The following is a 12,292-nucleotide window of genomic DNA, read 5'->3' as shown; positions in this document are numbered from 1 at the left end:
ATGAATTGGTTTATATATATATATATATATATATATTAAGGGGAATTAAGGGAAGAATAACTTATATGCAGAGATTGCACAGAACCCCTCTTTTGTGCCTACCATTCATAGCCCGACACATCAACATGGAACACGATAACAAAATAAATACAATCATACCAAATTATATCAAATCTAATTTTTTTTTAAAAAAAAAAAAAAAAAAAAAAAAAACCAAAATTGAAGGGGTGGCTAGCTGGCCACCCCTCCCCCACTTTAAAGGGAGGTAAGTGGGGGCGGCTACAACTCATGGGGTGGTCGACGTGGCCACCCCACCCCATGGCCTGGATGGGGGTGGCTCACGCGGGCCACCCTAGCCCATGTGGGTGGCGATCAGCCACCCCCAGATCTAGTTGGATGGCCGCCCATGGCCTGGATGGGGTGGTGGTGCACCACCCGCCACCCTACTCCCTTTGGGGTGGCCGCCGACGTATTTACATTTTTTTGTTTTTTTTTTGTTTTAAAAAAAATAAATTAGTTAGTTTTTATTTTATTATTATTATTTTTTTTGTTTATATTTGGTATAATCAAGTGCATCTATGCCTTTGTTTTAAGTATAAATCTAATGAAATAGGCTGATATGTCATTAGGCTGATATGTCAACTTTTGAGTAGTAGCACAAAAGTGACCTTTTGTGCAACCTCTACGATGCTCTCATATTAAGGGTATGCAATTACCGAATCCGCATATGCAGTAATGGTTTTTACAAACTCCATCCACATGAGCATATGCGAATAGCAGTTAATAGTGGTTAGAAGCTACCTGCACGTACAGGGACAGCTATTGGCTGGTTAAGGACAATGGATTCTTTCATAGCTGGGACAATTCTACTTGGCTCAAAAAAGAAACGTTGCAAACTAAATGATTGATATGGAGCTTTTAAAACATTAAGATGATAAAGCATCAAGCTATTGCAGTTGGGAAGAGTCCACATATCAATGTCAAATTAAAGCTTGTAAATCTCAAGTCAAAAGAGCTCTTGTTTCAATAAAACAGATTTTCTGTTTTACTCCCTGCTGTTTAGTATTTCTTTCGCACAACAGACTAAACAATGATGGTCAATACATGTAAAGTATACAACAACTAGCATGCCTTGAAGACAGGTTTAAGCATATGAATGATGTCTATGGCGATCCTTCTCCCTTGATGAATAAGAGGAACTGCGGTAGTCACGATCTGAAAATGAAGATGATGTTCAAATGATGAAACTAGGGTTTAACCCAGAAAAAATAGAAAGAAAAAAAACCATTTGATTATAATACAAAGGGAAACAAAATGCAAACCTCTTGATGAGTGATGTCTTGATTTCCCCAAATGGCCTCCTACATTCACAAGGAAAAGATTATATCATTAGAAAATCTAAGAATAATACGAAAAAGAGATCATACCATTTTAGAAATCAAAGATTAAACATTACTGTTGCAAATCAACAAGTTCATGAATAAAATGGTTGTAAACATACCTATATCCTTTCCTCTATCCTTAGAACGATGATTGCGATCCCTCACTTTATCTCTATCCCTCTCAGCTTCCTCTCGATCCCGTTCCCGGTCGGAATCCCTGCCCCTATCATGATCGCGGGCCTTTGATCGGTCCTCCCTCTCTCTGTCCCTTTCTCTTTCCCTCTCCTTCTCTCTCTCTTTGTTTCTTTCCCTGCTTGCCTCTGTTCTATGTTCAGGGTTGGATTTTTGTATGGACTCTTCCCTTGCTTGTCCATCAAGAGGCGTGTTCTTTGGTTCATCATCAATTTTCTTTGTTTCCTTCAGCTTGTCAATGGCTACTCTTACCAATGCATCCTTGGACCCACTAGATTCCGGATTAACTGCTGCTGAAGCAAGCTCGGTATTAGCCGTAGGGCTAGCCTGCGGAAGTTCCTGCAAAAAAGAAAGAAGAAAAAAAACACTAAATTTAATTCCAATCTCCCAAAAATCAGGAGGTCTAGCAACCAACCTCTACAGTATGAATCTCCAGAAAACAAAAACAAAAAAAAAAAGACAGCAGCACTTCTAAAAATTATCCAACACTTGGTGAGGGATTAGAAATTACAGGAATTGTAGAAAGAATATCAGCAAAGGTCTATGTTTTCAGTTAAACTTAAAGAATGCAAGAAGAAGAAAGAATTACCTTCGAAACTGGCTGAGATTGTGAATCCTTTGACTGACTGGAAAAAGTAAAAGAGTCTCCATCCTTACAGACTGGAATGTACTGTGCCTTAGAAAGACTGTACAAGTGAGCCAGAACTCTACAAACTTCATCAATCCCAGACTTTTCTGCATCAAATGCCTTCCACCATGGTGGATTCTCAGGAAGGGGTACCTGGAACCGACGAGCAGCAGCATAGACAACCCCACAAGCCACAACCTCACTCTTGAATCGAACACATAAGGTTGTGCGCAAACTGCTCAAATTTCAATATGAAACAAACTTAAATAACAAATCAATCTACTAGTGAAGCATAAATCATAGCAAAAAAACATGGAGCAACGGCCACAATCAGAAGACACTTGAACACCACAAACAATTGAAGAAAAAGCAGGAGACGCTTTGGAGTTCTAGCCATTATTCTAAACATAGTTAATGCAATTCTATCTTGCACTCTATTACCTTCAGGCACTTTACCAAGTAAACAAACAACTTTCAATAACTCTTCTTGGGTTATACATCCCATCTACACACTATAACATCATTAAAACTAGTACCATATCAAAGAGGAAAAAAAAGATAAGCATAAGCAAACGATTGCATGGCTAGGGCAACGTTTAAAAACACAGTTATAAGATTCAACCAGGAGCTAAAAGTGCTAAAGAGAGGCTAGGAAATCAGATCGGTAAAATGGTAAGAAACAACACGATCATTGAAATGATTACAGATTATGACCTTAGATAGGGGCTAAATGGAGGAAAAGGATTTACGTAGGCCAGCAAATTAATTGAGTCGAAGACTAAGTTGACTTTGGTACACACAATAATCATTTGGAAATTAATATACGTGTAAAGAAAAATGACTTAAAAAACAAAAGAAAAAAAAATCACTGTGAATGTCATAAGAGTATGTAGTGCAGACTTATATACTCTACATGAATTATGAAATTTTTTTCCACAAATCTTAATCCTATTGCCGATCATATAACACCGTTTGACATGATAATAAAGAAACTATGATGTTATCTACACATTGTTATATTCTGTTAATCATTGTAATTTTATCATAGAACACATATTTAAAGCCCTCACTGGATGTCTGTTTAAGCATTGCTCCCTCTTGTTCTCATAGGCTTTTGCATCTTAAAAAAGAACCCTATCACTGCATAAGTGCATATCAGGATAGTCAATGAACTTTGTTACAGCTGACAAAATCTTCTCTCCTTCAACAAGATGATGCTATTTGCAAATGCATCCATATCTAATGCAATTCACTTTTCTCTGCCACCCTTTATCTTAACCACCTTATTTCCTCCAGCTTATTTATGTCACACTGAATTGTCTTCCTTCAATTATTATCATGCTACCACAGCTCCAACACGTGATTTTTTGAGCATGTGTGTGATACCTTTCCCTTTCGAAAACTATCCATAATTCTCTCAGGGGGGCCCTGTCATAGTGATAACTTACAACATGGTAAACCTCATAAAATTTGTGCTTCCTAAAGTTTATGTAGTAGCAATTAAAGCGAGAGAAATTTTAACAGCCAAAGTAACTACCATAGAAATAAGTCATATGGTTAAACTTCGAATTTCATGTTTTAGTCATTGCATGCACGAACGCCAATTAATTCATACAAATGTTATTAATACACTTTTCTATATAGGTAAATACAAGTCAGTTGGTGGTCCTCGGGGAAGAGGGGGAGTGCCGCGGTTTGGAAGATTTTGTCCACCTGCTTTTTTTGGTGTTTATGGAAAGAAAGGAATAGTAGGTGTTTTGAGGATTTAGGGGGGACCTTGGAAGACATATTAGCCTCTTGTTTTCATACTTTGTATCTCTGGACTGTGGCGCATGTCTTTTCAATGTCGATTACTTATGATGATTTTCTTTCTCGCTTTTCCTCTTCTCATTAGGTGATTCCGTTGTATACTCCCAGTGTACTTTGGGGCGCCTATACGCTTTTAATAAAACTGTTTATTACTTATAAAAAAAAAAAGTCAGAAACGTAACCTGTTATCTAATCATCCACCCCTTACTTATGGGGGAGGAGATACCATTAGGATCAAAAAGAATTAGTGAATTGTATGTTAGTCATATGTTTACGCCACAATGCTCCCTTCAATCCATATGGCAGTTTTGTAAGTCAATCAGAATCAGCCATTAGTTGCTATATTCACAGCCGGTGTCGATCAATTTAACGATGTTATGGTTCTAGTCATAAATTACTAAAGCTTTAAAGTCTCCAAAACAAAAGGAAATATTTAATATATGACATGCTTGAGAAATTAAGGACTATTTATAGTTCCAAACTCATTCCTTTTGCATGTGTTCTTAAGCTTCCAAATTTTACCTTAAGCCTTTGACTCACTCCCCAACATTCCCCCAAGTTCCAAACAGACTAGAAAAATCCACAGATAAGAGAAACTTCCAATGTTGGTTTCAATTAGATCTTACAAGATGATTTATAAAAAAAATTTAAAAAAAAAAAAAAAAAAAAAAAGGGTAGCGTGATGATAACTTGGATAGTTCATCGCCAAATCAACAGCCATATTGCTAGCATCTTTATAATTTTTCAGAAATACCAGTCCATCTTAAATTTCCTATATCCTTTTCCTTTGACTGAAAATTGAGTATAAAATATAAATAAGAAAGTAGAATTGATGCGATGATATATCTATTTCAACAAAAATAACCAGAAGAAAAAATAGTGGCAATATTCAAATAAAAAAAAAAATCAACATACAGTAGCATGATCTAATCGGCACCAACAATAATTCAATAGCTCAACAAATCAAGTGACATCTTAAGAGAATCAAGCAAGAGACAATTAGGCTAATTCCTTCATTAGAAATTTGTATTTTTCCCTTCTTCAAGAAATTTTACGACAATATCTCATTTGTCATAGAATTTCAATTACTTATAGAAAAAATAAAAAATAACTCTATGACAATATGTATATGGAAATCAGATCCATAAGTAAACCAAGACCATAACCTATTTGGCCTGGCAATCCACTCTCAGAACTAGTTTTCAAAGGAAATCTTGGCCCAAGAGCACACAAATTTACATAGCACTCTCTTTTCTCCATTAGAAATGATCAGTTCAGTTTATGAAGTTCACAGTGAAATATGTGGATCCTACCAAATCATTAAACTTGGCAGCCGCTCGCTCTTTGATCAGTGATTCACCAGCCAAACCTTAGATCATACAGTAGCATGATCTAATCGGCACCAACAATAATTCAATAGCTCAACAAATCAAGTGACATCTTAAGAGAATCAAGCAAGAGACAATTAGGTTAATTCCTTCATTAGAAATTTGTATTTTTCCCTTCTCCAAGAAATTTTACGACAATATCTCATTTGTCATAGAATTTCAATTACTTATAGAAAAAATAAAAAATAACTCTATGACAATATGTATATGGAAATCAGATCCATAAGTAAACCAAGACCATAACCTATTTGGCCTGGCAATCCACTCTCAGAACTAGTTTTCAAAGGAAATCTTGGCCCAAGAGCACACGAATTTACATAGCACTCTCTTTTCTCCATTAGAAATGATCAGTTCAGTTTATGAAGTTCACAGTAAAATATGTGGATCCTACCAAATCATTAAACTTCGCAGCCGCTCGCTCTTTGATCAGTGATTCACCGGCCAAACCTTATACCCTCCTCCAACTCCTATGTCTCAATTCTAGTTTTTATTTTTAGTTTTTTGATAAGTAAAGCAAATTTATTAAAAGGGCAAAGAAGTGCAACCCAAGTACACATAAAGTACAGAAGAAAAAACACCCAGCAAGATGAAGAACAAGGAAAAAGATCACAAAAATCTGCAAAGTTAGAGGCGTCAAGAAGGAAAGGGGAGAACGCTCCCATATATCCATACACTAATTGACACATAATTCTTAATCCAAAAATGCCAATTGCAGATGCAAAGTTTTCATGTTAAATGGGAAGTACATAACTTGAGATCAACTACTGGGAAATATATCAGATAAGCTGTAAACAGTACCTATCATTTGCGAGATTCCAAGCTTCTTGCCTCAGTTCTGGAGGGGTTTCAAGGGTAGCAAGGTAGTTGGATATAAATTTATGAGGATGTTCAACATGACAAATGAATCCCATCTCTTTCAATATATGTCTTTCTGTTCTGCTCAAGTCTGTCTTGAGGTCATGATATTTCTGTAAGAAAAGAAAAAAAAAATAGGAAACCATGAGAATTAACTTTTAAAGAAAAAAACACGAGGGTTCTTATGCAAACAAAAAAAAAAACATCATAAAGGAAGAGAAGTAACGAAAAATTCATTCTTCTACCAAAAGAAAACGACAAACAATAACTAGTATAGTTTAGAATATAAAGAAGGTAGATGCTTTACCTGGGAACCAATTTCCAAATACACTACGGGTAAGTTCTCCCTCCGACATTCCATTCTGTGGAAAACAATGAGGACTTGTCTTGCCTTCCTTGGGCTTTCCTCCAGCTTTGATGCAAGCCACACGCAGCCTGCTGCAACTTTCTGCCAAACATTATCATATCCCAGAACAATTTTAGATGAAGAACACAGGTGAGAGGTTTTATGCTGTTTCAAGTTAATGAAACAAATTTGTTCCTAATCAAATATTTGAAGATGAAAAGGACATCCTTGAAAACAGGGATCCTAATTCAAGAAGCTCAAAACAACTATTTGGATTAGCAAATGGTGCATTATCAATATGAACTACAACAGTGCAAGTGCACTGGCGTGCATGTGTGAATCCTTTGTTTTTCTTCCCTTCTCCTCTATGTCTCAGCAACGAAAGTGAGTAATGGGAGAACAAAGCTTACCTTCACATTGAAGCGGGCAAATGATTTCTTGCAATAGAAACGATGGAACAGAACCTGCCCAGTGGCCATTACAGCTTGAGGTCTGTATATAATAAGATTAAGGAAACAGCCAAACCAACAAGATGTAGGAAAAGTAAACAATTATATAAACCAACATAAATTCAGGATACAAAAAAAAAAAAAAAAAAAAAAAATCAATGCAGGATACAGTCTAAGCAAAATGCCACTTTCTTGGATGAGATCACAACCATAGATTCGTAAGGTAATCTCCGTCGCTTCATCTATACCATCTTTCCGAGAAGGTGAGTTCTTTAGTTGCTCATCGGTTAAGTAGAAATTGTCAATCGCTGTGTATATCATTGTCAACCAAAGAACCAACAAACTTCAATATGCTGCCACAAAATAACAAATCAAACTATTAGTAAACTTAACATAAGTGGTATTTACATAAAATCCAAAATGGGTTCCTTCATTAGCCTCTGTTTCTTTTATTGTTAGTAAATTAGCTAACCAGTTCGGAAACCAAGAAAAGAAAACCCTCCCACCCGTGTGACACATACATACATAACGAAATCTTAAGAAAGTTAAATTTGACTTTGTTGTATTAAAACCCCAAAGTTCAAGCCATCCACAAAGTCGCATAAACCACTTTCACTCAAGTTCAGCCCTTCCAGCCCTTCAAGTAGAGCAGTATCAAATTCCATTCTATTATTATATTATTTCTCACCCATTGTCCTGCCCCAAATCTCAAACAGGTTGATGCTTATCCTTAGAACAATCTTCAATATACAATTTCAACCACAATAGTTCCACAAATCCGAGTTTAGGTATTGGACTTAGAAGTCCTAGACAAATGTTCAAATTTTACCAACAATGCTTTTATTTATTTATTTCTATAAGTAATCGAAATATCATTAAAAGCAAAAAGCGCAATCCACGTACACAAAAGTATACAAGAGAAACACCTAGCTACAATGAAAAAAAAAAAAAAAAAACTCTAAGAATCATGAAAGCTATGCACAAAAGGAGTTATCTAAGCAGTAGTCTAAATAAAAAGAGTAATAAAAAAAATAATAAAAAATAATAAAATATATATAAAAAAAAATAAAAATAAAGCAGACAACAAAGATGGTAAGGCTTAGCCCCCAAAAAAATTAAAGTATCATCCGTACACAACAAATGTGAGATGTCAACACCACCAGAGTGCCTAGGCCCAACAGAAAAACTTGAGATAAGACCCCCATTGACAGTAATAAAGAGCATTCTACTTAATGCCTCACATCACAATAACGAAGAGAAAAAAGGCAACAAAGAATCACCTTGTCTCAAACTATGAGAGCTACTAAAGAAATTAGACGGACTGCCATTCACCAAAACAGAAAAGCGCACCGAAGAAATACAAAGCACTATCCAAGAGTGCCATTTCTCTTCGAAACCACACCTCCTCAACAATAAAGTGAGAAATCCCAATTGACATGATCATATGCCTTCTTGATATCCAGTTTGCAAAGCCTCCCTAGCTCACCAAAGCTAATTCTACTATCCAAACATTCGTTAGAAATGAGAATAAAATCAAGAATTTGCTTACTTTGAACAAAAGCAATATGGGATTTCGAAGTAATCTTCTTTACAACCCATCTCAACCTATTAGCGAGAACTTTGACAATAATCTTATAAACTCCACTCACAAGACTAATAGGCTAGAAGTCCTTAAGATCAATAGCCACGTATTTCTTCATAATGAGACCAATGAACGCGACATTAAGACTTTTTTCAACCTTACTACTAGTATGAAAATCATGGAACACCCACATAATATCTGCATTGATCACATCACAACAAGCTTGGAAAAATCCATAGAAAAACGATTAGGGCATATTGCCTTATCATTATTCATACCTTTCACCACCTTAAAAACCCCAGTGGTGGAGCCACTTGAGGCTTTAGGGGTGCCGCTTTAAAAAAAAAAAAAAAAAAAAAAAAAAAAAAAAAAAAAAAATTGCTGTTTTCCTACCCAAGTCCCAAAAAAAGAAAAAAAAAATTATTCTCTTCTACTTACGCAAGTTACCACTCGGCACCCTCAAAAAAATTTTAGCGGCACCCCCAATATGAATTGTCTGGCTCCGCCACTGAAAAACCTCATCCTCTTTAAATGGGTTCTCTAACCCCAAGGCTTCCTCCACATCTATGGAGTCAAAAACAAAGGCCATCCAACTTAGGTCGCCAGCTGAACTATTCTGAGAACAGCCTATCATAGTATTGCATAATACACTCATTGATAACAAATTGATCAGAAGAGACTGAGCTAACCACTGCCAGGGCTTCAATTGAGTTGTTTCTCCTATTGGAGTTGGTCACCCGATGAGAAACTTCGTGCATTTGTCACCCTCTTTTAGCCAAAGTGCCCTTGATTTTTACCTCCAACTAATCTTCTCCATTCTAATAGCTTTTTCCAATTCATTGATAACCAAAGGTTTTCCACAACTTCCTAAAGCTCTCATTTCCTACAACCCATAAGAGATTTTTTATGAGACTCCACATTGCCAAACACCTCATCATTCCAGATTTTTAAATCAGCTTTCAAGGCCCTCAGTTTACTAGCCAAGATGAAGCTAGGAGAGTCTTGAAAGTGATAAGAAGACCACCACTGCCTTATTCTGTCACAAAGCCTTCTGCTAGGCCACATATTCTCAAACTTAAAAAAAAATAAAAAATAAAAAATATTGCCTGCCTGGAAACCACCACAATCAAAGAGAGAATGGGGAAGTAGTCTGAGCACAATCTATGCAACAATACTTCCTGTGATTTTATGGGACTCCACCTTTCCAAACACCTCTTCATTCTAGATTTTTAAATCAGCTTTCAAGGCCTTCAGTTTACTAGCCACCAACACTTCCAAGATAAAGGTTATAGAATGTTTATAGGAATCCAAATAGTATTTTTTGACTCTATAATCTTTTCCAAGATGGGTTCCACAAAGTTGGCCAAACATTTCCTTTTCAGCTCATGAAACCCAAGCCTAAACAATCATATCTAGCAATTCTGAACTCATTGGTCCAACGTTAAACAACAAATTCATGTTTTTTTTTTTATATATAAATGACATTAACCAACAAATTCGTGTACGTAAAACAGCCCTCTAACTTCTGCACACACTGAAACTTCCAACCCCCTTTTGAGCTACCCCACACTTACATCTTTATGGGTTTACTTCCATACATTATTAGAGTCTAAACAAGATCAACCCACATTCACAAAGTTTAACACAAACGCACCAAGTACCAAAACGCCAGAAATCTTCATGCCATAAGTTTAGTCAGACTATTGAAGCTATGGTTAGTCTTCCCCCCAAGCCATCTCTTATACCTACTAGCACAGCTCAAGCAATAAATCATTTGAGACCTATATCTCCTCTCCTATAAAAGATATAGAGTATCATCCCAACAGTTGCCTTGTAATATATATAAGGGAAAAGTTTACATACTTCACCGCACCTCTAACCTTCACAATGGAGTCATCAAGCTCTTTCAAACCTTCAGACACAATAAGATTTAGTATGTGTGCACAACATCTCACGTGCCTAAATTGATTCTCTAATATGGCACTCTTCTTATTACTAGTTCTCCTCTTCAAGTACTCCAAAGCGGCATCATTGCAAGTAGCATTGTCAACTATGATAGTGAAAATGCAAAAAATACAATCCCTCATGAACATTGCCCTCAACGTTCCTCCTCAAACATGAAGAGCTTAACACAATCCTTCATCACAGTATAGCGAGAAGGAATTAGAAACCTAGGCTCAACTATCTTCATAAAATCCTGAAACCCTTCACCTTCCACAAACCTAAATGGCAACTCATCCACAATTATCATCTTAGTAGTTGCTACCCTTATTTTTGTAGCATTGTATTCGCAATCACAAGATTACCAATAGATCCTTCTCCCAATGCCCCTTGTCCTTCCCTCTTAACCTCAAAACTCAACTTTGATTGTGACTTATCACTTTGATCAAACCTACCACGATATTTTTTGCAGCTATTCCTCAAATGCGTTAGCATGGATGAAGTACCTAGCCTTCTAGTGTGACAACTAAAAAATTTGTTACAATATTTGCATTGTGATTTAGGATCCTCGGGATCACCCCCTCTACCTTGGTAAAATGTTCCCAAACCATTGATGTTTGCTAAGATTTTTTTGGTTTTGGTGGGAAAGCTGAACTAGGATTTTGAGTACCAACACCAACACTTTCAACATTGTCATTATCGATGAGAGGCATAGTGCTATCCAAAAGACTAGGACAAGATGAAGCAGAACTACAACCAATAGTCTTAGTACCACTAGTTGAATTACCATCCATGTAGGAGTGTAAACAAGCTGAGCTTGGCTTGTCCGGGCTCGGCTTGTTTACTTTGAGGCCAGGCTCGAGCTCGACACGAGCCTAGAAATGTTGCTTGAGCTCGGCTCGATAGGGTTGGAACCCTGATCGAGCTCGATTAATTTTGGGATGTATATGTACATGCATTTGGCAAAAATGATTCAATCCTAGAATTCAATATTATGTGAAAAACAAACACCCATCTGTTAGATACTTTTTCTCTTCTAATTTCATCAAACACAAACCATAATTCAGTAAAAAACAGAAACCCCAATACCTATCTATCCAAAAATATTAAAACATTTTTCTGGGCAACCAAACAAACACATCAAACGGCAAAACCCCAAACCACCCACCACCCAAGAAGAAACGGAGAAAAAGAAAAACCCAAAAAGAAAAGAAAAACCGACAAATCTTATCACCTCCTCCGCCTCCGATCCACGGCGTACTGCGAGAGTGAAACGACCTCCGAGAGCGGCGTGGACAGCGGGGTTGGCAGCGGCAAGTTCCTGGAAACCGGGCACGAGCCGTTCAGCTTCAGCCAGGCGTCGAGGTGTGTGGTTGCTGCGGTGGTGGTTGCTGTTGGGGGCACTGGGGGAGTGGTGGGAGCGGCAACAGAGATAGGAGGCGAGGAGGATGGTGGAGACTGTAAGAGGAGAGTCGAGATAATGGAGAGATCAGGGTTCGTTTGATAAAAAAAAAATTTTTGTTTATTTTTTTGTTCTATACCGTAATAAAAAGTGATTGATGGAAAAAAAAAATAAGAATTTTTTTTTTTTTAAAAGTGAAAAAATAAGAATGTTTGGTATAAAAAAATGAAAAAAATTTTATTTTATAGTGATTTTTTTATTTGAATAGTAATAAAAAATGATTGATGTAGTTGGTGTTTAGCAAATGGGTTGGCCTAG

At 36.7% G+C, this 12,292-nt stretch overlaps 1 protein-coding gene across 2 annotated transcripts; it reads right to left on the bottom strand.

Annotated features, from left to right (window-relative positions):
- Positions 1-974: 974 nt before the first annotated feature.
- Positions 975-12,069, bottom strand: RCY1 (arginine-rich cyclin 1). Of its 2 annotated transcripts, none has more exons than XM_059576321.2 (9): positions 11,795-12,069; positions 7,219-7,402; positions 7,011-7,092; positions 6,562-6,702; positions 6,198-6,367; positions 2,164-2,437; positions 1,502-1,913; positions 1,323-1,361; positions 975-1,215 (listed from the first exon to the last, which is right to left on the bottom strand). In XM_059576321.2, exons 2-9 carry the CDS (start codon positions 7,368-7,370, stop codon positions 1,145-1,147), a joined length of 1,341 nt encoding a protein of 446 aa, XP_059432304.2. In that variant the 5' UTR covers positions 7,371-7,402; positions 11,795-12,069; the 3' UTR covers positions 975-1,144. The 2 variants fall into 2 exon arrangements, with proteins under 2 accessions (XP_059432304.2, XP_059432303.2); XM_059576320.2 differs by having other exon boundaries at positions 11,807-12,069.
- Positions 12,070-12,292: the final 223 nt, after the last annotated feature.

This window comes from Corylus avellana, chromosome 11 (assembly GCF_965113065.1).
Source record: "Corylus avellana chromosome 11, dhCorAvel1.hap1.2, whole genome shotgun sequence".
Lineage (NCBI taxonomy): Eukaryota > Viridiplantae > Streptophyta > Magnoliopsida > Fagales > Betulaceae > Corylus > Corylus avellana.
This window is presented reverse-complemented; position numbering and strand designations above follow the sequence as displayed.